The 25,982-nt window shown below is 42.5% G+C and overlaps 3 protein-coding genes across 5 annotated transcripts; 1 reads left to right on the plus strand and 2 right to left on the minus strand.

The window, feature by feature from the left end:
• Positions 1 to 4,055: 4,055 nt before the first annotated feature.
• On the minus strand, positions 4,056 to 11,661 carry ddx27 (DEAD (Asp-Glu-Ala-Asp) box polypeptide 27). The gene is made up of 21 exons (XM_037102380.1): positions 11,379 to 11,661; positions 10,215 to 10,364; positions 9,640 to 9,699; positions 9,383 to 9,557; positions 8,983 to 9,035; positions 8,813 to 8,899; positions 8,577 to 8,682; positions 8,312 to 8,485; positions 7,651 to 7,801; positions 7,459 to 7,558; positions 7,217 to 7,358; positions 6,980 to 7,133; positions 6,797 to 6,878; positions 6,293 to 6,470; positions 6,010 to 6,116; positions 5,676 to 5,769; positions 5,508 to 5,599; positions 4,662 to 4,782; positions 4,447 to 4,543; positions 4,276 to 4,335; positions 4,056 to 4,195 (listed from the first exon to the last, which is right to left on the minus strand). The coding sequence occupies exons 1-21, from the start codon at positions 11,460 to 11,462 to the stop codon at positions 4,177 to 4,179; spliced, it is 2,286 nt and encodes a 761-aa protein (XP_036958275.1). The 5' UTR covers positions 11,463 to 11,661; the 3' UTR covers positions 4,056 to 4,176.
• A 3,311-nt stretch (positions 11,662 to 14,972) lies between these two features.
• LOC119021910 (phospholipid transfer protein) lies at positions 14,973 to 25,745 on the plus strand. 3 transcript variants are annotated; one of them, XM_037102507.1, is made up of 15 exons: positions 14,973 to 15,032; positions 16,990 to 17,125; positions 17,951 to 18,050; positions 18,142 to 18,270; positions 18,506 to 18,661; positions 21,302 to 21,365; positions 21,488 to 21,643; positions 21,759 to 21,935; positions 22,237 to 22,296; positions 22,502 to 22,666; positions 23,617 to 23,684; positions 24,528 to 24,570; positions 24,680 to 24,743; positions 24,901 to 24,977; positions 25,111 to 25,745. In XM_037102507.1, the coding sequence occupies exons 2-15, from the start codon at positions 17,008 to 17,010 to the stop codon at positions 25,207 to 25,209; spliced, it is 1,476 nt and encodes a 491-aa protein (XP_036958402.1). In that variant the 5' UTR covers positions 14,973 to 15,032; positions 16,990 to 17,007; the 3' UTR covers positions 25,210 to 25,745. The 3 variants fall into 3 exon arrangements, with proteins under 3 accessions (XP_036958402.1, XP_036958404.1, XP_036958403.1); XM_037102508.1 differs by lacking the exon at positions 14,973 to 15,032 and adding an exon at positions 15,037 to 15,158; XM_037102509.1 differs by lacking the exons at positions 24,680 to 24,743; positions 24,901 to 24,977; positions 25,111 to 25,745 and having other exon boundaries at positions 24,422 to 24,544.
• LOC119021911 lies at positions 19,399 to 21,569 on the minus strand. The gene is made up of 2 exons (XM_037102510.1): positions 21,458 to 21,569; positions 19,399 to 21,127 (listed from the first exon to the last, which is right to left on the minus strand). The coding sequence occupies exon 2, from the start codon at positions 20,446 to 20,448 to the stop codon at positions 19,789 to 19,791; it is 660 nt and encodes a 219-aa protein (XP_036958405.1). The 5' UTR covers positions 20,449 to 21,127; positions 21,458 to 21,569; the 3' UTR covers positions 19,399 to 19,788.
• Positions 25,746 to 25,982: the final 237 nt, after the last annotated feature.

Here is a 25,982-nt window from a genome sequence, read left to right on the forward strand (position 1 = left end):
TCACGGAGGAGACGTAGCAAGGGGGAGGGCTTACTTGCGTAGAGGGTCCGGGGGAGGAGATATAAGGGAGCAGCAGGAGCAGAGCCAGTCATACCTGCTCTGACCTAGGAACAAGAAGGATCACTGTCAGCCAGATAAACACCAGCTCTATTTTGTCCATTTATCAGTGTGCTAGGCCTGAAGAAGACCTGACTAAGGTCGAAACGTCGCCACTTAGCACACTATCTCTCTTTTTTCTGCAGTAGCTCAAGTGCAGAGCTTTTTTTCTTAAAAACATTCTTTTTGTTTTGCCTTTTTGAGTTCTTTTCTTTGTTTTCCACTCTTTTGTTTTTCTTTCATTAATAAATATTCCCACTAAACTTAAATATAACTTTAGAACTTTAAAACATACAGTGCATAAGCACATAAATTAAAACATATCTCCTTATAAACCCACAACTATTAAATATAAACCCTAGTCATTACTTATATACACCGTGAGGAAAACTTCTCCAGGATGGACGGTGTATGGAGGAAGGTCAGTTATAAGCGCAGAGGGTGACGTACCCATGATCCCGGCTGGGATCACGTGAGAGAGGCACAGTGGGGGAAGGACAGTGCACCTTCCCGGCCATTTTCGGCACGGGCTCAGTTCCCCGCCCCTAACCCTAACCCAACCCTAACCCACCCACTTTTTCAACCACCAGCTTTACAACCATACCACCCCCGTAGCTCTACCACCTACCGTTCTCCCACAACTGACACATTGACCCGGGTAAATCTGGGTTATCACCCTATACCCCCTAACCCAAACACTTTCTTACCCCTCACCATGACATTTTCACTTACCTCAACCACTCCCTGCTATCAGCTCCATCCACACTTTCTTGCTTCTGGGAGTGGTATAGACTCCAAATGGCCTAAAACGGACTCCTAAATGGTTTCTGCAACATGCATTTGGCCATCTCACACTTTGACAAATTTTCACACTTCGCCCATTCACTTGAATGGGGATTTTCAAACCCACACAACTCCAGACAGGAAACTACTACAAACTCCATTCCAAGTGCATTGGAAAGCCCATTGCCACTTTAGGGGGGGTAGCCAAAGTCTCAAGTCCATCTGACCAAGTCAAATGACATCAGCTTTTTGGGAAATTTCTCAAAAACTACAAGTCCCACATACAAGATTCCGGTATCTACGGATCCGCCTCGTCCAGACGAGTCTCTGGATACCTCTACCATCTCTCTAGCACCTTCCTCGAGTTATTCCCAAAAAGAATGACATCGAAATCATACTTTTTCCATATCTCAGCAACCGTAGCTACTAGCCACTTGGGACGACCACCAGGCGCTCCGGAACGGCATAAAATGGCCAAACAACATACTTTCAAGTCCATCAGACCTTCCATTCTCGAGTTATTCCCAAAAAGAACCTATACCTACCGTTCTCCCACAACTGACAGATTGACCCAGGTGAATCTGGGTTAACACCCTCTACCCCCTCAGCCCGCAAATTGACCCAAGTCGGGTCCAGTGAGCAAAGTCGGCCACCAAGGGGGGATTCCGTGTATTGCCCAAGAAGAGGCAAATTCATATACACGAGGTACGTTATAGCCCGTTGAACGTGAAGGATGGAGGATGGGGGAGAGGAAAGGAAACTAAGAAGTAAAAGTATATAGGAAAATGGGTTACTAAAATTAATATAAATATATACATTTATGAAAAGAGAGAAGGGGAAAAAAAGGTAATTAAAACCAAGTAAAAAAAACTATTACAAATTATTTAAAACTACATTAAGTTACAAAGTTAAAAAGAAGATTAAAATAAGTCATATATAAAGTTAAGAACTTACACAAAACAAGTCAAGCATGGAACTAAAAAAACAAGTTGGAAAGGCATAGGAAAGGGAGAGTATAAAAGAGAGGAAAATAGAAAAGAGATGAGTTTGGCTATGTCATTCGAAGGGGAAACATCTCTTTTAAGGCAAATTTATTCATCATGTATCCCCGGGCGTGATGAAGACACATTCTCGTCGAAACGTTGCCACCTGGAGGGATACAAAAACAAAAATGATTAATCATCAAAACTGGAAATAAACAAGCCAATTAAGAGAATCACAATAAACAACATTATGCCAAACAAAAAAATGTAAATAAACAAAAACATAGACAAATATAAAAAGACAAAAAATACATTCATACTTGATATAACTAAGGCTGCATTAAGGGTAATTATACCTAAATAATAATACTTTATATAACAAAGGCTGAAATAAGGTAATTTAACCTGAACAAAAGCAAAATTATACTTCATATAACTAAGGCTGCTGTAAAATAATATAAATAAATATAAAAAAGAAAACCAATTACGGGAGATTTGGAGCTACTGGGGGGAGAGGGACGGGTCACACCACGGGGTGGAGAGTGCACTTCTGGCGACACTTTGTTGGTTGCCAGCTCCTTTCCCCTTACCCGGCCTCCTCTCAAAGCACTTTTATTCCCCATAATTTCTATCTCATCCTATCTCTTCTTTACTTATACTTCATTAATTCCCCCTCACTTTTCGTCATATGTTTTGTTACCAGATACATTTATAGGGAATCGTTTTCATCTTTTCCTTTTCCCCCCTTTTTACCTTTAGTCACATGTCATATATTACCACATCATGAATGATGTCATCACCCCCCAGGGTGAAGTGTATACTGTCGCCGTCTTCAATGCGGGACACCCAAGAACACGTCTCTATGTAGATAACTAGTATTTTAGCTTATTATTGTTTTCACTCTCCAAAACATGATGACCACTGTTATTACTCATAAATTTATCAATGCCATATCATCATTATCCTGTCAAAGATCACTGCTGCATTTCCCTGCCAGCTAGGATACTAATCCTTATATAAACCTTTCCATATATGATGTCATCGTACTCCATAGTGAAGCGGACTGCGCTACCTTGGTGTTGGGGAAACGGCTTGACGTCCCTCCCATTACTAAAGTCAACTGCAACACTGCCTCTTTCTTATTCCCCCGAGACACCAATTTACAATATTGCTAGGGGTTAGGGTTAGTACACTTCTCCCCCAGAATCATCTACCATAGTCCCTCACACATTACCCTCTTCTTTTCTTTTTTTCCCCCTGATGCTACCCTTCCTATAGCGTTTTCTCAGTGAGACTTAATCATCCCCTTGGCGAAACTCCATATGCAACTGATAGTGGTGTAGGAGACCAGGGTTCGATTTCACACTAAGCAAAAACATATCTAGTCATACCTGCATTACGATTATTTCATGGACAGACTTTATGCAATCCACCCTTTACAGATAACTAAAAGGCAATACACCTCTACCTAACTCAAATGAGTCATTTTTGAAAAGCTCTCAGTTCGTATTTGAGTATTTAATCTTAATTATAGTATATAGTATACATAGATGCCGATACCGAGTCCTGATGCAATACTCAGTCTGAACCAATATTTTCCTGGATAATGCAGCTGCATTACGAAAAAAACCGACCTGCATCTGCATTTTATGTTGTTTAAACAAAATAAATAATTTCATTTGGCTCTAGCTGGTTCTGCAGATGCGTGTGTGATGCTGCAGTGTGACAGCACACCCTCGTGTACAGCAGCTGAAGTGTATGGGGAGCAGCCCACACTTAGTGCCTCCATATCATCCACTGCTCTTACATATTCTTTACATTGTCACGTAAAATGGCGTGGATACGTTGCTCGTCTATTTCAGTGTTCAGCATCTCCTCAACTGTCTGTTTTACATTCTCTGCTCTATAAGACCCACCAAACTAGTGCGGATACGACATGCTGTAACTCGAAAGTGGAGTCAATGTGATGCAATCCTCTATGACTACTCACTGGATTATTTCAAACACACTGAAACATTTCAGCATGTTCTGGATCCATGTTTGACCTTGCAAACCTTCTTATTTTTAAATAAAAATCTTGTTTGAACAAAGTGTCTCTTTACACAGAACTCTGTTTCATTGGATTTCTGGATTAAAGATCTTGAACTTTATCGTTTCATTCGCCTCGTCTGTGAACGAAAAAAAAATGACACCTTTTCGAACAGACTGAAGCTTTATTTAAAATGTCTTTAATGAACAAAAGAGCTGAAACATGACACAATCAACACAAAGACTAAGGGCAGACAAATGCAGCTCCAGGCTACCATCTTGTCTCTCACTTCTTCTTCTTGAACCTGATGGAAAGAAAAGAGCATCAGCCATCTGAACTCTTTCTCTGTGAGACACCTGGACAGAGAAAAAAGGTCAAACTCACCTGGAGCTGCCAGGACGCTTCCTGTCCAAACCAAGTCGCTTCCTGTCTGTGAAGGACGGTCTGTAACAACATACAACACACAGACACGTTACACAGATGACACAAGTGAGACAGGTATGCAGATGGACAAGTTTACAGATAGGTGAAGACATATACAGACAAGTGTCTCACCCTGCTCTGTAGTGTTTGAGGGCCTTGCTGCTTGTGTTGGTCAGCTCTTTATCAAACACAGACTTCCGGCCTCCTTTTCCTGATTTCTGATTGGTTGCTGCAGAAAGACAGTTCAGTCTTATCAGAATGTGTACTGATGCAATATTTCTGTGTACTGATGCAGTATATTTGACAAATGATGCTGTATTTCTGTGTACTCTTGCAGTATTTTGGACCTGTGGCCGGCGTATCATCCTCCACCATCGCTCTCGCTCTCTTTGGTCGTCTGTCTCTCTTGGCCGCACGCTCGGCAAACATCTGGGCTTTCAGGATCTCAAACTGAGCACGCTCCTCAGACTGACACACAAATGACATCAATGGTACAGACAGAGCTGTCACTTCGACTAAAATTTCAAGTTGGATGTTGGAATGTGATGTTTAATCTTGTGCTGCGCTCCTGTGAAATGTGAGACAAAGACACTGGAGACAGCAAAGTTGTCTTCTATCTGAAATTAGTAAATTATACAAAACAGGATGGACCAGAGAAGATAAAATCTGTTAAATCAGACTTTTGGCTCTGACATAACAAAATGGCGTCAAGAACCAGATGTGTCGAAGTGCAACACTTCATGTCTCCTGTGTCTGTGCCAAAGAGCTGCACTTGAACATACCACAAGGAATACAGCTGATGGCCAGCTAGCTTATACAAACTGCACAGAGTGAGAGACAACACGTCTCTGCACATAAACAAACTGGTGCCACAGAATTTTTCACACCACTCTCAATGAAACAGACATTTAAACTCTACACAGTTGCAGTGGCAGCTCCACTCTTCAGTTCTGGAGTTTAGAGCAACAACTGAGTCGCTGCACAACAATAATTAATAAAACAGGTTCATCTAGAGATTTGTGATCTCATTTCGCTTCAACTTCCACCAAACTTCATGCAATTTATCACAAATTAATTAGCTACACTGTAGAAAAACCAGTCAATGTTACAACATGGTAATCCTATGCACCTTCTGACTCAGGGGGTCAATTGATTATTTTATTGATCAGTTTGGTTGTTATGAATATTAATACCGTCAGCTCCTTCTTCCTGCCGTCCTTCACAAACTTTTCTCTCTTCTTCTTCCCTCTCAAAGCAAGATCGAATTCCTGCAGAGCCTTTGACACTGACAAAGGAGGAGAACAAGTTAAAATACAGCCTGGAGTGAAACGGAGTACTGCAGTGTGTGTATAAATACTCACTGCGGCTCTGTTTCCTCTCCTGTTGAGTCTGAAACCAAACTCTCTGTGACTGACTGGGGGCCGAGCCATCGAGACGCTTCTGAGCCACACTCAACTGCAAACACACACGTTTACCAAAGGTATTACATACAAGTGACTTTTAATCAAAGAATCAGATATTTGTGTTCTGTTCAAGAATTCAAGAAATCAGGAATTCTCACACTCACATACAGAGCAGATAGTCTCCTGTTGATTGAGACTTTCTGCGCTATATGTGAGTGTGAGAACTCTTGATTCTGATTGCCTGGCAGCTGTGTAACCAATTAACCTTAGGACACCAGGTATAAAGGTGTACCTTAGCCTCAGACGCAGCCAGCTCTCTCTCCTCTCTCTCCAGCTTCATCACAGCGTCAATGTCTTTCTCCAGTTTAGAGATCAAGTCTCTGAACTTAAGGATGACCTCTGTAACACACACATACACACACTGCTTACTTCCTGTTCTGTTCACAATCACCAGAAAACATCCGTTCAGTGTGATCAATCATGTCATGTTCCTTGGTTGTGTCTATTTACTAGACACACTTCCCTGTCTCACTGCTAATATTGAGACATCCTGTCTGTCTCTCAGGTATGCGTACCTGGTGGCAGGACTCGAGCCTTAACACTGGTTTTGGCAGACTTCACCACCTCCTTTAGCATCTTCCTCTCCGACTCTCCAACCAGGGACACAGAACGTCCTGAACGACCGGCTCTCGCCGTCCGTCCAACCCGGTGAACGTAATGCTTCACGGTGGAGGGCATGGTGAAATTGATCACCTGAGAGATGAACAGAGAGAAAGAGGGAGGGAGAGAGGGGGTGGAGAGAAAGATAAAGATTAGCTTCACTGAAAATGTCCTGGACAGCCACATTGACCAAACAGTGTCTAAAATGGACAGAATGATAGACTGTGAGCAGATGATGGACGGACAAGCAATCACAAATACAATAGTAACACAACAATAACACTGCAATAGCTGCAATGACTCTGCAGTGACTCAGTAATAACCACATAGTAACTGTACCAACACTGTGGCAACCTCACAGGCACTCTGTGGCTACCTGACAGTGGCTATACAGGAAGCATGAAGGGAGTTTGTCTCACTGTTTTAACTCCATCAATGTCCAGACCTCTGGCTGCTACATCTGTTGCCACCAATATATCAATCTGGTCATCTTTAAATCGCCTAAAGAAAACAAAGAAGCAGGAGCAGAAAGAAGGTCATTTCAAACATGACTATAAATATCAATTTCACAGAACACTTTGTCTTACTGTGGGTTAGTGTACCTGAGATTCTCCAGTCTCTGGTTCTGGCTCAGTTCTCCGTGTAGTTCTCCCACCTTTAGCCCTATCAGTCCCAGCAGGATGTGCAGTCTGTGAGCCTGTTTCCTCGTCTGAGTAAAACACATTACATGATCCTGGAACGTCCGAGTCAGCAGAGCTGACAGAACACATAGTGTTACTAGTATTGACAGTAATGCAGTATAAGAAATACTTCATTGTTAGTTATATTTCATTACACACCAGCCACTACAGCCTCTCTATCTCCCTCTCTGTTTGGTCGGATTCGGACAAACTCTTGTCGCAGAAATGGAGCCACGTCAGTGTTGCTATTAACAAAAACTCTGATTGGCTGCTTCAAAGACACTGCAGCCAGGTCCTTCACCTGGAGACAGAAGTCACAAGACAGTGAAACACCTGGAGACAAAAGTCACAAGAAATAGTGAAACAGCAGTATGTAAGACATGAATAAAATATTTGTGTACCTCCTCTGACATAGTGGCAGAGAACAGCATTGTCTGCCTGTTGTAGGAACACATTCTGATGATCTCCTTCATCTGTTCCTCAAAGTATTCATCCAACATCCTGAGAAACCAAATAAAACCCAACAGGTGAGTTTTCTCGACTCGGTTTATCGGTAGATACGTGTCTCCTCAAATATAGGTGTCAGTTTTTACCTGTCGGCCTCATCCAAGATCAAGATTTCGATATGAGTCAGCTCAAAGCTCGGCGTGTTGTGAAGGTGATCAATCAGCCGACCAGGTGTGGCTATCAGAACATCGGGCCCTGCCCTCAATGCTGCCTCCTGAGACTTTAGGTCCAACCCACCTGGAGACACACAGGGACAGGTTACCTGAAAACCAGACGCAGGTTAGGCCATTGATTACTTGCTAAGATTGAGTTTATATAATACTTTCTCCCTGATTTTTTTGCTTCTACTGTGGTTAAGTGGGCTTTGTAGATAAATCACTGAATTTCCTGTTAAGTGCGTTTACTGGTAATATTTCAGACTTTTTTGTTTTGTAGATCCTGAGTTGATACAAGGTCGTTTATTTGAAAGTGGACTGGATGCACCATGCCACTCCAGTGTCTGACTTCCTGCCTGGCTCCATCTGCACAGTTTGAAGCAGATGCACTCCTTTTCCTTCAAAAACAGAAATGGCGAGTATTCTCCAAGGAGCAGAGAGCCGGCTCTGGGACGCTACTGATATGTGCTGTGACAGAGCCAGTGGAAAAAACAAGCGTTGTTCTCCGACTCTGGTGTCGGACCGAGTCCAGAGAGTCAAGCATGTTTTCACAGACACTGACAGTAAACAAAGACTCAGCAAACAGTCATACCGACAGCCAGGCAGGTGGTGATGGAGGTGAACTGTGCAAGCTGACGGGCCACTGAGTGAACCTGGATACCCAACTCTCTGGTAGGAACCAGAATCAAGACACGGGTCACTTGAGATGTCCTGGGCTTATAAACCAAACGCTCCAACACTGGCAACATGAAGGCTGCTGTCTTCCCTAAGGAGATGAATAATTTCAGTAATATGTCTTTTCCAGTACTTTAAATGTGTCACAGTATGCTGAATTACAACCAGTATGTCTGTGTTACCTGTCCCAGTAGCGGCGCAGGCGCACAGGTCTCTGCCCAGCAGGCCAACAGGAACACAGGCCTTCTGGATGGGGGTAGGCTGCTTGAAACCCAGAGCTGTGATGGCCTGCGAGGACACAACAGGAAGTCAAACAGTAACCGTCAGGTCCTCCTGAAGCAAACTGAGGAGTCCATTGTTCTCCTGGGGGACTAGCACATTAATCAACAACAGAGAGGAAGATTTGGGATGTGGTTACCTTCAAGATGGGTCGGGAAAGGTTCATGTCACCAAAGGTCAGCTTATCATTGTACTGAGACGCATCTTCATAAAATGACTCTGGGGCCTGAAAAAAAAAAACACTGTTACCATGGTAACACAGTATTAACTATGAATGAACCTGTGATATCATCAGTTCCTCTTCCTCACCTCCTCTCCCTCCTTCCTCTTTCTCCTACGTCGCTCTTTGTCTCGCAGGGTGTCTGACAGGAAACAGCAAGTCAAACCACAGGAAGTCACAAATAAAAAAATATTGAGTATGTTTAATGTTTACATTTTTAACAAATATTTGTCTGAAAAAAATAAGTTGAGCCTCCTTAAGTTTTCTGTTCAGGAATTTGTTTTGCTGAACTGAATTACAATAACATGATGATCATAATGTCAGTTTATTGATTATCTGGTTCTTTAAACATTATCAATGGAGCCCAGTTGGGTCGCTAGATGTCAAATCCGATGTTCTCCTCCCAGCATGTCAACGGCTCCATTATCAGTCAGTCAATCAAAATCATCTTATCGTCTAATCAGAAACATGAAACTTCAGGCAACTCACCTGATTTGGTCAGAATTTCTTCATCGCCTGAGTCAAACTCATCTTCATCCTCCTCCTCTTCGTCATCATCGTCTTCGTCATCAGCTCCACCAGGGGGCTTTACATCATCACCATCATCATGCTCCTGGTTGTTCACTGCGGAAACTTCAGCTGTATCACTCTCAGCTGATTTCTCCTGCAGATCAAAACAAACCCACCTTAAAACACAGGACGTAGACCCAGACCAGTCAGGAGGAAGAAGATTCCAGCATACTCACCTCAGCTTTCCTCTTTTTCCTGATTTTCTCTATTTTCTGGTCCAGAGTGGTCGCAGTTCTCTGTGAACATAAATACAGTTTAAGAGAAAACCACAGCTGGAGAATGTTACAGAACAAAAACACTACAAGACTCTCAGATCAGATGTGACTGCATCAGCATTTTGAGGCAGAGATGCACGACACTGAAGATCAGGTGTTCATATTCAGGTTATTTTAAATAAATAAATAAATAAAAAAGTGTGGTGTGCAAAAGTATTCATCCCCCTTTACTCTGATACCCTTAAATAAAATCCAGTGCAACCAGTGGGCTGGGCAAGGAGAGCATTGATCAGAGAAGCAGCCAAGAGGCACATGATAACTCCGGAGGAGCTGTGGAGATCCACAGCTCAGGTGGGAGAATCTGGAAAAGTTCAAGGGGGGTGACTACTTCTGCAAGGCACTGCAGAGTAACAGGACAACCAAGCAACCTTAATGTTGTTGATTTATGAATCTTTTTGGCACTTTATACCTTTTGCGCCCCCAGAACTTTAAAGGTTCTGCTCCAGAGTTCCCCAACCACTTTATAATGGTTCTACCTTGTTCTTGAGTTGTTTCATGATGTCAGACATCACCCAGTCATCATCATCATTCAGTCCGTCTCTCTCTCCAAACTCAAAGTCATTGTTGAAGTCTTTGGCACCGCGACTCCCAAACTTCTTCTTCCTGTTCAGGACGATCGGCTCATCCTGAAACACACACACACACACACACATTATGCTGCTTGAATTTTTTAAAAAGCTATTTTATTTGAAACTCAGTTCTTGATTACATGCAGACGTTGATACAACTACGAGGCGACTTCATTTTATAGCCCACTGATACAAATGTGGAGACTGTGCAATAGTTTACTTGAGACGTTAAGTTGACCGTTAACTGTGTAAAAAGTTTCATTGTTTAATTTGTACAATTTCATTGAGAATTTCATATTGTTAAAAGGGGAGACGGCGCCAATGTGGAGTATTGTTGACACAGGAAATTATTATTCATACCTTTTTTCATTTAATTTGTTATCATTTGTTATAACAAGCAGAGAAGAACATGTATCCTGTCTTCCAACTGAGTGCATCTGTAACCTAATACTTATTCTTTGTGGTAGAAATATCAGCGTGAGCAAGAAGACTAATGAAAACAGTCGTACCCATACTCAGTTTGACTCAGTTAAACACTTCAACACGTTATTGTTGTTAGAGCACAGGAAACTTCATAAACGTTCGAAGTCCACGCAGGTTCATTAACAATGTTCACTGATTCTGTTTTATCAAAGTCTGATCAAGTTTTTTTTGTGACAGTAATGTTGAGAAAAACGATCTGAGTTTATGTTTCAATTCAAACTTTACTGATGTCGAATCAATTTCAAGAATCTAACCCACGACAGAAAAACACGACATAAAACGATTTCAAATATGGATTTAGAATTCAGACTGACGGTACTGACGTCATTTATACTGAGGAGATTATCAAAAGTAATAAATGTTAACAGACGGTATGGCGCCACAGAACCGAGAGTCCAATTATCACCTTACATCTAGCATCGTACTGACTAATGTACATGAATGTACATGAATGTACGGATCAGCTGTTTCTCATATGTTTATACAAACTGTTGGAGACTTTCAGACCTCCTGAATCACAGGAGGTTCATTAGCGGGTTCATCAGCGGGTTCGGGTTCGGGTCGTGTCGTGTCGCCGGACACACTCACCTCCTGGTCGGAGTCGGTGTCGGGTTCTTCCGGACTTTCCTCCTCGTCTCGGATCGTCCCGATCAGACCCAGCTGCTCAAACATGGTGGACTGTGCTGTGGTACCGGACTGTGGTCGGAATGCGGACTGGTCCTGGAAGAGTTGTCTGCCGTTTTAAACACACACGTGTTGACGAGGACTGCTTCCGGTTCGGGAAGATTTTTTTCCAGAAAAAAACAAGAGCCGCTCTACTCCGCTTCTGATTGGCTTACCCTGATGTCCATCCTCAAACTCTAACCAATCATCAAGACTAAACAACAAACCCATCCAATGACAGCAACGAGTACGAGCCAATCAGAGGCAGAGCAGGGCTGGCTAAAAAGTGCTTCCGGTGGGAGGACGACAGTAGAGGGCGGACCGGCGCCACCTGGAGAACGTCCCGACGAGAAACACGCAAATAGAAGCCACGACAACATTGAACAGCACTTCAGAAAGAAAACTAACATGTATCAAGTTGAATGACATACCGGAGAAAACAGAAAATGTTTTTATTAATGAGATAGTAGATAACACTAAAAACAATAATATATCTGTGTTCTTACATTGTTGTTCTGAGGGGCATCATGTATTTAAGTTCTTGATAAACTTCATGTTTTTTTGGTTTCACCCACAGCTAATTTTCCACCAACAGAAATGAGTTTAGTTTTCTTAACTATGAGCATCTGGTTGTTCAATATCAGGTCACTTTGTCATGGTAACACCTGCAGAGGACTAACGAGAGACGAACAGAACGCAGACAAACAAGCTCTAATTTTTAATAATACAATTTTGACTTTTGTTGTCTGGTTAGAAATATATTTGCTTCAACATATCATATGTTGATGAACTTTTGTATAAACATTGATTACAGTGTATTACTCAACTTACTAAGAGCCAATATGCATCGGCAGCTGATCATCGAGGGCTACAGACCCATTACACTTAACTATCAAATGGAAAAGCTCGAAAACAAGCTAACAAACAGGCCGGGTGGGCCGGCCATTGTACACAAAAGAAGCACAGCCTCCAAGATAACCCACCAGGGCCGTCAGAGCTTCGGACTAACCCTCTTATCTAAACAAAGAAACAAACTAACCTTAACTGAAACAAAGCCAGAGCAACAGGACTAACAAACTATTATACATAAAACTAAACACAATACCACAATCATTCTCCAGGCTGACTAACTGTAACTCTGGATGGATAGCAGAAGGAAGAGAGAGTGACAGTCAGGTGTCCTACCTCCTCTAATTGGTTGTCCTCGATAACTCAGACCACTTTCACCTGAGAAGACAAGGAACTATGGGCGCACTCACACTATGCCATCCATACCACGTCCATGTACATTTGACGCCTGAAGTACACTTTGTTTAACTAGTGTGGACGTGTTGTGCTGTACTAAAGTACACTTTGTTTGACTAGTGTGAACATGTTGTACTGTACTAAAGTACACTTTTTTGGCCCTGGGATGGTTGGAAGAGGTCTGCTTTGGTACAGTACGGTTGCTCATGCATGAGCAAAAATACAGGTGTGCAAAGTGGACAAAGTATAATTTAGTATAATCATGCTGTATTATGCCACCCTGAATAGCCCTATTGCCAAAGAACAGATGCCCCAGTGCTCCAAACAACTTTAGAACTGTGGCTCTAATGTCACATGTCATGAAAACCCTTGAGAGGCTGGTCCTGCAGCATCTCAGGCCCCTGGTGGGCTATTGCCTGGACCCACTGCAGTTTGTGTACCAGATTGACATCAGTATGGAGGATCTATTTTTTGAGACTTACTGTTGTGCTGATATTTACTCCCCTCTGTACTTTTGTGTTACATGGGTTAGGGTGTATCTCCAGATGGGGATCAATAAAGGAACATCTTAATCTTAATAATCAAGAATTGCTGGAATGTGAGGGGGCGTCTATCACCAACACAACACAAAATATGCCACAACAAAGTCAGTAACAACCATGCCAAGACATGATGATGTCTGTACAAGAGGTAACCGTGCTCAGGCCCGGTTGTAGCCGGACAAATGTGAGTGCAGGCCAGCAAGGGGGGGGGGGGGTCAATTGTGCTGCAGCACAGTACAGAACAACTGGGTCAAGTGTGAGAGTACCCTCAGCATCAGCCACAGTTACACTTTTATTCTAAAGAGTCTTGAAGATATTTTAATTACTTTATTAAAGGATCCTTGGATTGAGCACCTGGGTGTGATACCTCGAGACATACATTAATGCAAACGAAGGACATCTATCTCAAAATTCTTTTACTTGCATGGAAAAAAGGCCACCACAAGGAGCTGGTTGAGATGTAACCTCCTAGCCCTGGACAGTGGCTGGACATTGTTGAAGAAAAGTATGCAAGTATGCAACACTGACACATTATGTAAGGACAAAATCAAGGGCACACGCTGACCAAAATTGACTGCATAAAGGATAAAAAATGGGTAGTGTTCAGCTGGTCTGAGAAGAATATATGAGAGTTTGTAAAGAGAGTGTAGTGACTCCTACACACCCACCCTTATTTTATTTATTTTTCGGTTTTGGTATAATTTTGTTTAATGTAAAAGCAAAAGAAAGAAAATACTTACTCACCACAGACACAGATGAGAGGACTTCAGTGATGAAGGTAGGATGAGTTTGGAGGCTGGAGGCAGAAGCATCGAGGCTCATCAGAGGGGAGAAGATGTCAGAGCTGCAGGCAGAAACATGCAGGTAGAAAAAGCAAATGGTGATCATCAGACACAGAATCCAAAACGTCCAACTACAGCAGAGGCACAATGATTGGGTGCAGAGTGCTGCAGGGTTAATGAGTGGATTGATTGCAGGTTATGCAAATCATCTCAATCAGACTGCTGAGAATGAGGATTATGACGGTAACTGTATTGACACAAACCCTTTTCACACAGAGCTGCAACTACATCCTTTACAACACCTGTGTTTATTCACACTCAACCAAGCGGAGCCAGCATAAATCCACTCCTGGAGTCATTTCACACAGAATGCTGGAACCAAAAGAGGCGTGACGGTACACATCATCACCTTCAGATCTGAGTATTTCTTAACATGTTTCCACCTGTTAATGTAAACATGTTCCCACTGACTGTTTATAATCATCATGTGTTGTGGTTGAAAAACTAACCCACCAAACATCCTGGAAAGTGACAAAGTAATGCATTTGGCTCTAAATGACATTGTCACATGATCACCATCAGTAAAGAGAGGACGCTGTCTGAACACCACCAGACTGAACACCACCAGACTGAACACCATCAGACTGTGAACACCACCAGACTGAACACCACCAGACTGAACACCATCAGACTGAATCTGTGGCTCCATTCACACAGATGTCGTCTCTCCTCTGTAACAGCCGACGTTTGTTTTCTGCACAAATGATGAAGCTGCTCAGAGAAACACACACACACACTCTTTTTCTCTCTCTCTCTCTCTCTCTCTCTCTCTCTCTCTCTCTCTCTCTCTTTCTGTTGAAGGGGGGGAGGAGTCAGTCCCTCGGGATAAAAGTTTCCACAGAGAGAGAAACATTCAGTGTGAACAGAGACAGAAAAACAGAACACATTAACTGCAGAACCAACAGAACCAACAGATCTTCACAGCTCCTCCTCCTTCAGTCTACTGATCTGTGAGTTTCAACATTTAACTGATTCTAAAACAGACAGACAGAGAGAGAGACAGAGAGAGACAAAGAGAGACAGACAGAGACAGACAGAGAGCAAGGCAGAGAGAGAGAGTGTGTCATCATGGAGAAGTGAGTACTGTATTACAGTATTTTACAGTATATTCCAGGTTATTTCAGCGTAGGTGATTTATTTAGTATTGTATATACATGACTGATTTGACGATGTTTGAAGTTTTGTTTTTTTTAGTATCATTTTTTAAAGGGTTCATATGTTTTGTTTGTCATGCAGTTCAGAGTGTCAGTCCTCTTTAATTGTTATCATCAGCTCATGGATGATATATGGATGAATATATATGTATGTGTGTGTGAAACAGAAAATAGTTTAATATTGGTGCTTAACAATTTTGTCTCTGAAACAGGCCTGAGGTCAGATATCTGCCTTCTTCTCTTTGAACTGAACCATTTTAATTAAAGGTTAGGAGTTAGCAGCTAGCCAGATGTCCAGATGTGGCTGCAGCAGCAGCTGAAAGCTGACTGGCTGGCATCACTAAGCTGTAATTAAATACACAGATTATAGTGTGTGTGTGGTTTTTTATGGTTATATTTGTGAGGACGTTCTGCTCTTCAAAAGCTGCTTTGGTGTGTGTGTGTGCGTGCGTGCTTGCGTGTGTGTGTGTGTGTGTGTGTGTGTGTGAATCTCCATACATCTGTTCTGTGATTGTTACATATTTCTTTAATTCATGTTTCTGTTTTATGATATCTCACATCAACATTGTTTATGCATCTGATTTTCATTTTGTAAGATAATAAATCTAAATTTGATGAAGAAGAAAGAGCACTGATATTTAATCTGTTAATGTGACGTCAGACTGTCGTTTGCTCAGAAACCAACATCAGACCAACAGAGAGACATCAGTGTCTCTCAGTCTCCTTTGTGTGTCGTATTTGAGTATTCTCTGACTTCGATGACTCTGAATTTTTTCATTTTTCATCAGCCTGGATGATTTTCATGCTGTTGGGAAAGTTTTATTATAGGGCTCAAAGAGTGACTCTAGCTGCCATGCTTGAAAGTGTCCTCGGCCACCGAGTTGCTCATAAAGTGTTGGAGACAGTTGAAGTTTTTATATCTCCTCAGCTTTAGAATTAGAATATAAATCAAACATCAGAGTGAAAGAAAATCAAATTTACAATCAGGTCACAGGTTGACAAAAGTTTACAGATGAGTTTAAACACAGCTTCTCTTCCTGTCGACTGGTTTTACTCAGAAATTCAGTTTCTTCTTCAGAGAATATAAAAATCAGGGTCAGGAGGGGGAGAAGGGGGAGGGAGGCTGCTGAGAGAGAAAAGAGGGAGGGAGTGTTGTGAAACTGAGGTTACTGTAGTTCAAGTTGAACTCTGTTTACATGGTTGACAGTCTGAGAGTGTGTTCGGCTTTAAGTTATGGAGCAACAGGAGGGAGAGAAAGTCTCATCACCTCTGACTTCAAAACACTGCTGCAGCCCCCTGTTGCACCAGAGGAGACTTTGTCTCTGGACACTTTGTGTCTGAAATACTTGGAGTCCTTGTCTCTGGACACATGACAGGGATGTTGACTGGAATGTAGTCTTGACTCTAGATGATGCGATCTGCCCCAGAACCTCAGGGGAAACAGATTTATCATCCTAATTTTGTTGAGGATGATAAGTATAGGAGTATTGGCAGTGAAGAAGGGGAACAGCTGGTGGTCCAGTGTCAAACAGTGTGATGATGGAAAACCACAGAGTATCAGTCTTGACTGAACAAGAGACAACTGCTCTGAAAAGAAGAGCTGCTCGGTCTTGTCAAAGCTGAGCTTCAGCTGGTGTGCAGACATCAAGAGTCAGAGAACCTCTGAACCAACCTCACAACACAGAGATGACACACTAGTCCAGGATTATAATCTTCTTCTTCTTCTTCCACTTCTTCTTCTTCTGTGTTTAAGGTTGATCTTGCAGGGCTCATGATGACTTCCTGTCTGATGTCCCTCCTCTTCCTCTTCCCTTTCGTGTCCTTCATCATGGCCAGCGCTCAACCTGCTGGCTGCAAAATACGCATCACTGATAGAGGACTGGAGATGTGTAAGTATATGGATATGTCTTCAAAAGCCTGAAGTAAATAACTATGTTAAATAACAATAATAATGATGACACTAGACTTCATTTATTTATGTTTAATTTGATATAAAATAGGGGCGGCTGTAGCTCAGCGGGTAGAGCAGGTCGACTAGTGATCGGAAGGTTGCTGGTTCAAATCCCAGCTCCGGGCAAGGCTGAGCTGCATGTCGAAGTGTCCTTGAGCGAGATACTGAACCCCACATTGCTCATCAGTGAGGGCCCTGCGATGAGCTGGCGACTTATCCAGGGAGTACCCTGCCCTCGCCCTGAGACAAGGCTGGGATTGGCTCCAGCAGCAACACCCCGCGACCCCATGGAAAGGGATAAGCGTTAAAAACCCCAAGGTCCCCCGATTGGGGGGTTAAAAGGGTTAATGGTTAACGTTAAAGGGTTAACCCAGACACAGCAGTAATAACAGAAAAGAGCTGAGAGGCCTCAACTGTAAAAACCTGAAAAGATTACACCTGTTTATCCAGATGAAACCTGTGTATTCATATAACACCTATTGATCCACATTAAATCTGTTAATCCATTTTTCACCTGTTAATACAGATTAAACCCGCTAATCCAGATTAAACCTGTTAAAGCATAATCCAGATTCAATTTGTTGAAGTAAAATGCAGAGTTAACCTGTTAAATTATAATCCAGTAAAACTAAATTACATTATTGACAGTGTCCTATAAGAACTCTCCAACATCAATTCAGCCTTAAACCTCCACCTGTTCGATGTGGTCGGTGCAGCCGCAAGAGTATTTGTGTTACTGACATTATGTGTTTTATGTTTCCAGTGAAGATTGAGACTCAGAAGTTTGTTGAAGAGGAGCTCAGTAACATCAATATGCCAGAGATGAAAGGCAAAGAAGGACGCTTCCAATACACCATTACTGAGTACTAATACTGTATTAAATCAAAGCAAAACATTAGAACTGGAAACTTGAAATGTGTATTAATACATTCTCTTCTTCTCATTTGATGTCAGTGTGAAGATTACTGAGCTGAATCTCACTCATGCCGACCTGCAGTTCATCCCTGAAGTTGGGTTGTTGTTCGATGTTCAGAACTCTTCCATCACACTGAGTTTCCATCGACGGATCCTCTACTGGTTCTTGTGAGTTCTCCTACAGAACACTGACATAACATCAATAGTTCACCTACAGAATGTCCGTGTTAACTCTCATGGTAACTCTAATTGTCCTTGTGACAGGCCACCATAAGGATAATTGTAATGTGACATTTACATCTTTTATTTTATGTTTGTTATTGTAGTGACAATGAAGATGATGAAGAAAGTTAATCATGATGTTAGCTGTATCACTATAAAGCAGATGTTTACTGTATGTCAGTTACGATACAGGAAACATCAATGCCTCAGCTGAAGGCGTGAACATCAACACCGTTCTCAACCTGATCAGAGATGGTGATGGTCGACTTAAGATCAATAACATCACCTGTGACGCCAAAATCGACAAAATGAAAGCACAGTTCAGTGGAACGCTCGGGTAAAACACTCTGATATACTCAACAAAACTGTTTACTGTGAATACGATACAGCAATGACTACTGATCAATAATCAATCAGAATCAGAAATCCTTTAATGTCCATAAGATAGTGAAATTTGCTTGTCCCAGCAGCGACAGAATATTACAAGAACAAAAATAGCAAAAATAAACAATAGAATTAAAAAGGGAAGAAATAGAATATATGTACATACATATTTTATGATATAGTGGAAAAATGAACAGCACATTTTTATATGAAGATTTTAAATACAATAATAAATATGGGTGTTAAAGGAAACTGACCAAAAACAGAAATGAGTTTTCTACAGACTTATTGCACAGCGCAGGGTACAGGGTGAGGTCTATATGGAGCAGAGCTGGTTGTACAATCTGACAGCAGCAGGAAGGAAGGACCTGTGATACCTCTCCTTCACACACTTAGGGTGTATCAGCCTGTTGAAGGAGCTGCCCAGTGCTGTGATACTGTCCTGCGGGGGGTGGGACTCCTGCACCAGCAGCGATGACAGCTTGTCCATCATCCTGCTCTGTTTGCTGCCGAGATGCTGCTGCTCCAGCAGACTACTCCATAGAAAATGGCTGATGCCACCACAGAGTCATAGAAAGAGGTCAGGAGGTCCCCTGCACTCCAAAGGACATGAGCTTCCTCAGCAGATACAGTCTGCTCTGACCTTTCTTGTATGTAGCTGCAGTGTGATCAGTCCAGTCCAGTTTATTGTTCAGGTGGACTCCCAGATACTTGTAAGATGTCACCATCTCAATGTCTGTTCACAGGATGTTCACCTGTGTGCAGGGTTGTTTGTGCCTGTGGAAATCCACCACCAGCTCTTTGGTCTTCCTGGCGTTGAGCTTGAGGTGGTTCCGCCGGCACCAGTCCACAAAGTCCTGAATAAATTCTCTGTAGGCTCTGTCGTCCGCGTCCCTGATGAGGCCGACAATAGCAGAGTCATCAGAGAACTTTTGTAGATGGCAGTGAAGGGATTGGTGGTAGAAGTCGGCGGTGTACAGGATGAACAGGAAAGAGGCCAGGAATGCTCCCTGTGGGGCCCCTGTACTGCAGATAATTGTGTCCAACACGTAGTCCCAAGTTCTCACATACTGTGGCCGGTTAGTGAGGTAATCGAAGATCCAGGATGTTAGATGTTGGTTCACCCCTGTGAGCTGCTGCTTGTCCCCCAAAAAGTGCAGTCAGTATGGTGTTAAAAGCACTGGAGAAATCAAAGAAGATGATCCTCACAGTGCCTCCAGGCTTCTCCAGGTGAGACAGTGATCTATCCAGGGGGAAGATGATGGCGTCGTCCACTCCGATGCCGGGCTGATAAGCAAACTGGAGTGGGTCCATAAAATGACCCACCAGAGGGCAGAGATGGACGAGGACCAGCCGCTCCAGGGTCTTCATCAGGTGTGAAGTGAGAGCAACTGGTCTGTACCTGTTAAAGTGTTTTGGGTGAGGGATCTTTGGTTCTGGTACCACACAGGAGGTTTTCCACAGCAGTGACACTTTTCCAAGTAGAGTGAGAAATAGAGAGTAGAGGTGAGAATGGGGCGGTAAACGGAGGGGATGGAAGAGGTGGTGGGGGGCAGCAGGGAGGACTGTGGGAGGGGTGGGTGTTTGGTCAAACCTATTGAAAAACAGGTTCATGTCGTTCACCCATGACTGATCCCCCACAGCCTGGGAGTCTGGAGTCCTCTGCCCTGAGACGGTTTTAAGGCTTTCCCAGACTCCACTGATGTTTCTCTGCTGCAACTGGTCCTCCATCTTCCTCATGTATCTTCCCCTCTTTGATCTTCTTCCTCAGCTCCTTCTGCACAGCTTTCACCTCCTCCTTGTTTCCTGACCCTAAAGGCCCTCTTTTTTCCTTAAGAAGGGCCTTTATGTCAGGATTAATCCAGGGTTTGCTGTTAGGAAAACACTGCACGTCCTGGTGGGTACAGTGTTATCAACACAGAGGTTTATGTAGTCCATTATGCAACCTGTTCTTTAACAGTGATGTGCCCAGAGTTACACCATCTGTCATTAACAGACACAGCCAGCCCTCCTCCTTTCCTCTTACCACTCTCGTCCGTGTCCGGGGTCAGCTCCGTTAGCCACGTCTCAGTGAGCACCATGATGCTGCATTCGCAGAAGTCCCTCTGATGCCAGGTCAGCGCCGTTAGCTCGTCCATCTGATTGAGGAGAGATCTGACAATACCCATGATGCCTGTAGCATCTCCTACGGCACCTGTGTCTCCTCCTCCTCCTCATTAGCTCGCGGGGGACATCAGGCCGCTCGTGCGGCGGCACCGTGGCGCCACTGAGGGCCAACAGCTGATCTCTACTGTTAACAATAAGGCTGCGCACAGGCTTCCAAAACGTTGAAAAAAGTATTAAGACCAGAACGAAAAAAGCGAGTCTGGTCTCCATATTGCTCAAAGAGACAGTTCCAAGGAGAAGTCATAAAGAATAGCTAAAAAGTACAAAAAGAAATATAAAAAAAGGAAAAGGCTCAAAAGTGAGCAAGAGCTGCTGTAACAGGCTGCCACTCACACAGTGCTATATCAGTATTTAATAATCAACAGTAATGACTACTGATCAATTTTCAATAATCAGGAAATGTCTTTCATCATATTTTCTTTTTCAGGAGAGTTTATGACTTCCTGGCTAGTTTTCTGACATCGGGCATGCGCTTCCTCCTCAACCAAAGGGTATGTCTGTCTCACCTATCTGTCTGTCTGTCTGTCTGTCTGTCTGTCTGTCTGACTCACTCTTCTATCCATCTCACCTGTCTGTCTCTGACCTGTCTGTCTTTATGACATGTCTCTCTCAGATCTGTCCCGCTCTGAATCATGCTGCTCTGGTTCACGTGAACTCGATGTTGGAGACAATCCCTGTGAGGACGGAGGTTGATCGATATATTGGGATCGATTATTCTCTTATTGATGATCCAGTGGTGACATCCAGGAGCCTCGACATGAACTTCAGGGTCAAACAATAATGATGATTATGTTACAATCATATATGAAAACTAAGACAGTAACACCAATTATATGTTTTAATCATATTTGAAGTGAGACAGTAACAGTGTGTTGTGTCTGTAGGGGATGTTCTTCGACCTGTCTCATCAGAACGACACGCTGGTGAACTACGCCATCGACCCAGTCATCAGAGAGTACGACAGGATGGTTTATCTCGCGCTGTCCGAGTTTTTCTTCGACAGTGGAATGTTCTCTTACTACACAGCAGGAATCTTCCAGATGGACATTGTTAATGAGAAGGTCATGACCACCACAGACCCTCAGATCCACCACACAGCCTAAAATCACCACACACCCTCAAAACCACCACAGATCCTCAAAATTACTAGAAACCCTCAAAACCAGCATAGACCGTCAAAACCACCACAGACCCCCAGAACCACCACAGGTACTCAAAAAACTAAACTCCCTAAAGAAACCAACACAGATGCCATGTGCCCTGAAACCACCAAAGCAAACACAACAAAGATTAGTCCTGTGAGCTGAACTGACCCCGTCTATTCATTGTCCTTCTTTCTGTTTGTGTCATTGTGTGGTTCAGATGCCCAAAGACCTGGAGATGTTGTTGAGAACCACCTACTTTGGAGCCATCATGATGTTGGTGAGAAGAAACACCAGAGAAACAGCCATACAGTATAAAGACAGTAGAAACAGAAATACAGTAAAAAATTAATATATGGGTTTACAGTGTTGTATGCCAACCCAGTATAACCCATAACCTATCACCTTTCAAATACTGATCAGATAAGGTAGAACTGTATTTATCCCAAGGGAAATTCCATGTTCTCCCTGCGCATTCTGTGCAGAACCCAGCTCTGGTGGAAGCTCCGCTCTCTCTGCAGCTCGCTGTCAACTCCCCTCCAAAAACCTCAATAAAGACATCTGGAGCAACAGTTGTCATGACAGCCATTGTCAAGGTGATGCTGCTGCCTCCAGGTCAGCCTCCAGTGCAGCTCAGCAGCATGACCATGGTATGCACAAACTTTTGTTTTTTTTACTTCTTTAGAATTTTATTAAACTATTTTAATCCTAACATGTTTAACGTTTCAGAAGGTTTAAAGGTGGCATATGTAAGAATGAGGCCAAGAACGGTTACTACACTCAAATTCAAAATACTGTGGTGAGTCGTAACTGCCTCCCCCTCCACCCCCTCCCCTCCAGACTCGAGGTTGCCAGAGCGGTTGGCGTACAAGGACAGTGCTAATGCTGCTAGCGTTAGATGTGCTGCTAATGTTTGTTTCTGTGATCGAAATGAATAACGTTATTACTCGACAGTTCAGAGTATTTGAAATGTCCATCCACATCAAGCTATGATGCTAATTTAGTTAGCCAAGCTGAACTTACCTGTCTAGGAGAAGAGTGGCCAATTCTGCATCTTTTTCAAATTCCTCTCAGTTTTCAACTGTCTCCACATTTCAAAAGCATCTCCTATATAGACCCTCACTTTGCCTCAAATTTTTTCTTGGCGTTTTTGTGATTCATAACAAGGTCTTTCAGATTTCGTTGCCTCCCCCATTGTAGCTCAGTCGTAACTAGCAACCTGTGGTTGTTCAGCAGCTGAGACTCTACTGACTGCAATGATTTGTAGACAGCGGTGGGTGGCGCCACATGCCAAAACATGATTTCAAAACATCAACATGATTTGCAGTCTGCAAAAGAATTTTTTTAATGCAAACATTTTGGCTGTACTGTTGTTGTTGGTGAGTTCAGTGTGTTATATGAACATTATTCCTGAGTCTCTGTGACATATTAGAATGATTTTATGGCCAGTTACTTTAGATTTCTTACATATTGTACCTTTAATATACCTCCTGCTTTGAATCCATGTTAACCAGTTTTATACTGGATTTTATTTCTTGATTCAAACTGGAAACCTGCTGATCAAAATAATTTCATTTTATCCATTTAATCTTTCCTGCAGGAAACAAAGTTTAATGCTAAAGTTTCTATGAAGGGAAAACGTCTGGCTGTCCATGCTGACCTCCGCAGGTATACACACACACACACACACACACACACACAGTCAACCAGCCCAAGATGCAGGTTTGTAGAGCTGTCCTTTTCTGCCAGGATTAAAATCATGTAACTTCCAATAATCATTTCGGTGCTTGTGTGTGTGCATGCGTGTCTTACCCCTGCATGTATGTGTGTGTGCTGTTCTGTCTGCTGGGTGATTTGGTGTGTAGGTTTACTGTTTTCTCATTGTTCTTCGGAAGTTCTGGCAACTCCACGTGGTTATGTGCATGTGTGTTCATTGAGTATGATGTTATCAGTATTCTACAATCCCTGCTTGTCTCAGACTCCACTACAGAATAACACATTATTATTTAAAGGTCAAAACTGGTCACTTAGTCAGGCCAGATTTCTCAATAGTTACAGGTGCATCATGTGAAAAAACACAGTTCCTTTACAAATAGCCACCTTCTTCCAATAACTTTTCCAGGAAACAATTTGAGGGACACATTTACATTTAGTACATTTATCAGATACTTTTGTCCAAAGCAACTTACAGTAATTCAATGATACTTTCATAGGCTGATGGCTGTGGCTGCCATGCAAGGTGCCAACCAGCACATCAGGAGTAATTTGGGGTTCAGTATCTTGCCCACAAACACTTTGACATGCAGATCAGGGGAATCGAACCAGTGACCTTCCTTTAACATGACACTGGCTCTACCTCTGAGCCACAGCCGCCCACACAAGTACCTTTTCTGTTTTTTTTAAAGGTGTAGTAGGGATTGACATGACCCCCAAAGCCAGAACAGGAGAGTCATCAGATGGGTCAGACGTAGTCATCATGATGAACAGACTAAAATCATTTTGTCCTTTCAGATTTAAAATCTTCTCCAACCAATCAGCGCTGGAATCTCTAGCAGTAAGTGTCCTCAGGTCTATTACTTCATCTGATACTATTATTTATTCTATTTGAAACACAAGCAGATATGTGAGCATTTACTCTGTCTGTCTTGTTGTCTGTCTGTCAGTTAATTCCTCTGCAGGCTCCCCTAAAGACGATGTTGCAGATGTCCGTGGTTCCTTTAATCAACAGTAAGAATCTAAACTATCCATAGTATTAAAAAAAAACACACACAGTTACTGCAGTGATTACTGTTACATAATGCAGTGATTACTGTAACATACTGCAGCGAATAATGTGTCCTTTGCTGAAGTGTAACTGACTTCCATTATGTGTCTGTGTGTTTAGACTGGACAAAGAGAGGAGTTCAGATTCCTCTGGCTGATGGGATGGATTTCATTGAAGAGGTTGTTGAATATCACAATGTAAGTCTGTGCCACTAGTTGTCTGTATACACGGTGTCATTTTCTGATTAGTCATGATACTTTTTTTTAATTCTCCCTCTCCCCTGTGCCATGTGATGTCATTTATCAGTTTTATTTACTGGGATCTCTGCAGGGTTTCATCGTGATTGGAGCAAATCTTCACTTCAGCAAAGGACTGAGAGAAATGATAGCAGGCAACATCGAGACAGAGCCAGAAACAAACACTGTCTAAATATATATATATATATACCCTGTACGTAAATATACAGCACACAACATCGCCTAAATATACGCAACTTAATTTTGTACAGTGTAAAGTCTTGTATGAATAGAGAAATATTATATGAGGCACTGTGTAAATAAATATGTATGAGTGTTACATGTAGAGAGAGACAGCACTGTTTGAGAGACACAGCATGTACTGACACTGTGTGAATAAGTCTTCATATTTTGTTTTTCAGTCACAGATATATTGACTGTATGTTACAAGGTTATGGTACATATATATAGTATTGAGTGTGGCTGTCAGACTATCCAGGACAGACTGTCAATTTACAGTACATATGAATCTGTAACAATAAGTTTTCTATACACATTAATGTGATGTATATGAGACCTATTGTAAATTAACACTTATAATAACATAATCATATGTATGTAGTATTATATATGTAGTTTTACGTTAACACTGAATATGTAATTAACACTTACCAGAACGCTGACTCATTAAACACTGAATCAAATAAACATTACTTATGTGAACGATCATATCCGTGACAGCTCTATATTAAATACCTGTGTGCTAACTTAGGCACCGCCCCCTCTGGATGGCATGGCATGTTCAGGTGAGTCCTTCAATGAACTGCGACAGTCAACTGTGCATTCAGGTGCTCCAACAGAAATCCAGCAGGATGTTCATGTCTTGCACAAACTTTAAAGATTGTTTTAAACTGGGACCAGTACACCGACCAGTGAGGTGGACCTGAGCTCATAACAGACACTGAC

The sequence above is a fragment of the Acanthopagrus latus genome, chromosome 6 (genome assembly GCF_904848185.1).
Source record: "Acanthopagrus latus isolate v.2019 chromosome 6, fAcaLat1.1, whole genome shotgun sequence".
In the NCBI taxonomy this organism is placed as follows: Eukaryota; Metazoa; Chordata; class Actinopteri; order Spariformes; family Sparidae; genus Acanthopagrus; species Acanthopagrus latus.

Excerpts from the sequence above, each read along its gene's own strand:
- ddx27 (XM_037102380.1), bottom strand. The coding sequence starts at position 11,462 with ATGTTTGAGCAGCTGGGTCTGATCGGGACGATCCGAGACGAGGAGGAA. Across the intron at positions 6,117-6,292 it reads GGCTCGAGTCCTGCCACCAG|AGGTCATCCTTAAGTTCAGA; the intron begins GTACGCATACCT and ends TGTGTGTTACAG. Across the intron at positions 4,544-4,661 it reads GGATGATACGCCGGCCACAG|CAACCAATCAGAAATCAGGA; the intron begins GTCCAAAATACT and ends GTCTTTCTGCAG.
- LOC119021910 (XM_037102507.1), top strand. The coding sequence starts at position 17,008 with ATGATGACTTCCTGTCTGATGTCCCTCCTCTTCCTCTTCCCTTTCGTG. Across the intron at positions 18,051-18,141 it reads TTCCAATACACCATTACTGA|TGTGAAGATTACTGAGCTGA; the intron begins GTACTAATACTG and ends ATTTGATGTCAG. Across the intron at positions 18,662-21,301 it reads CAGTTCAGTGGAACGCTCGG|GAGAGTTTATGACTTCCTGG; the intron begins GTAAAACACTCT and ends TTTCTTTTTCAG.
- LOC119021911 (XM_037102510.1), bottom strand. The coding sequence starts at position 20,448 with ATGAGGAAGATGGAGGACCAGTTGCAGCAGAGAAACATCAGTGGAGTC.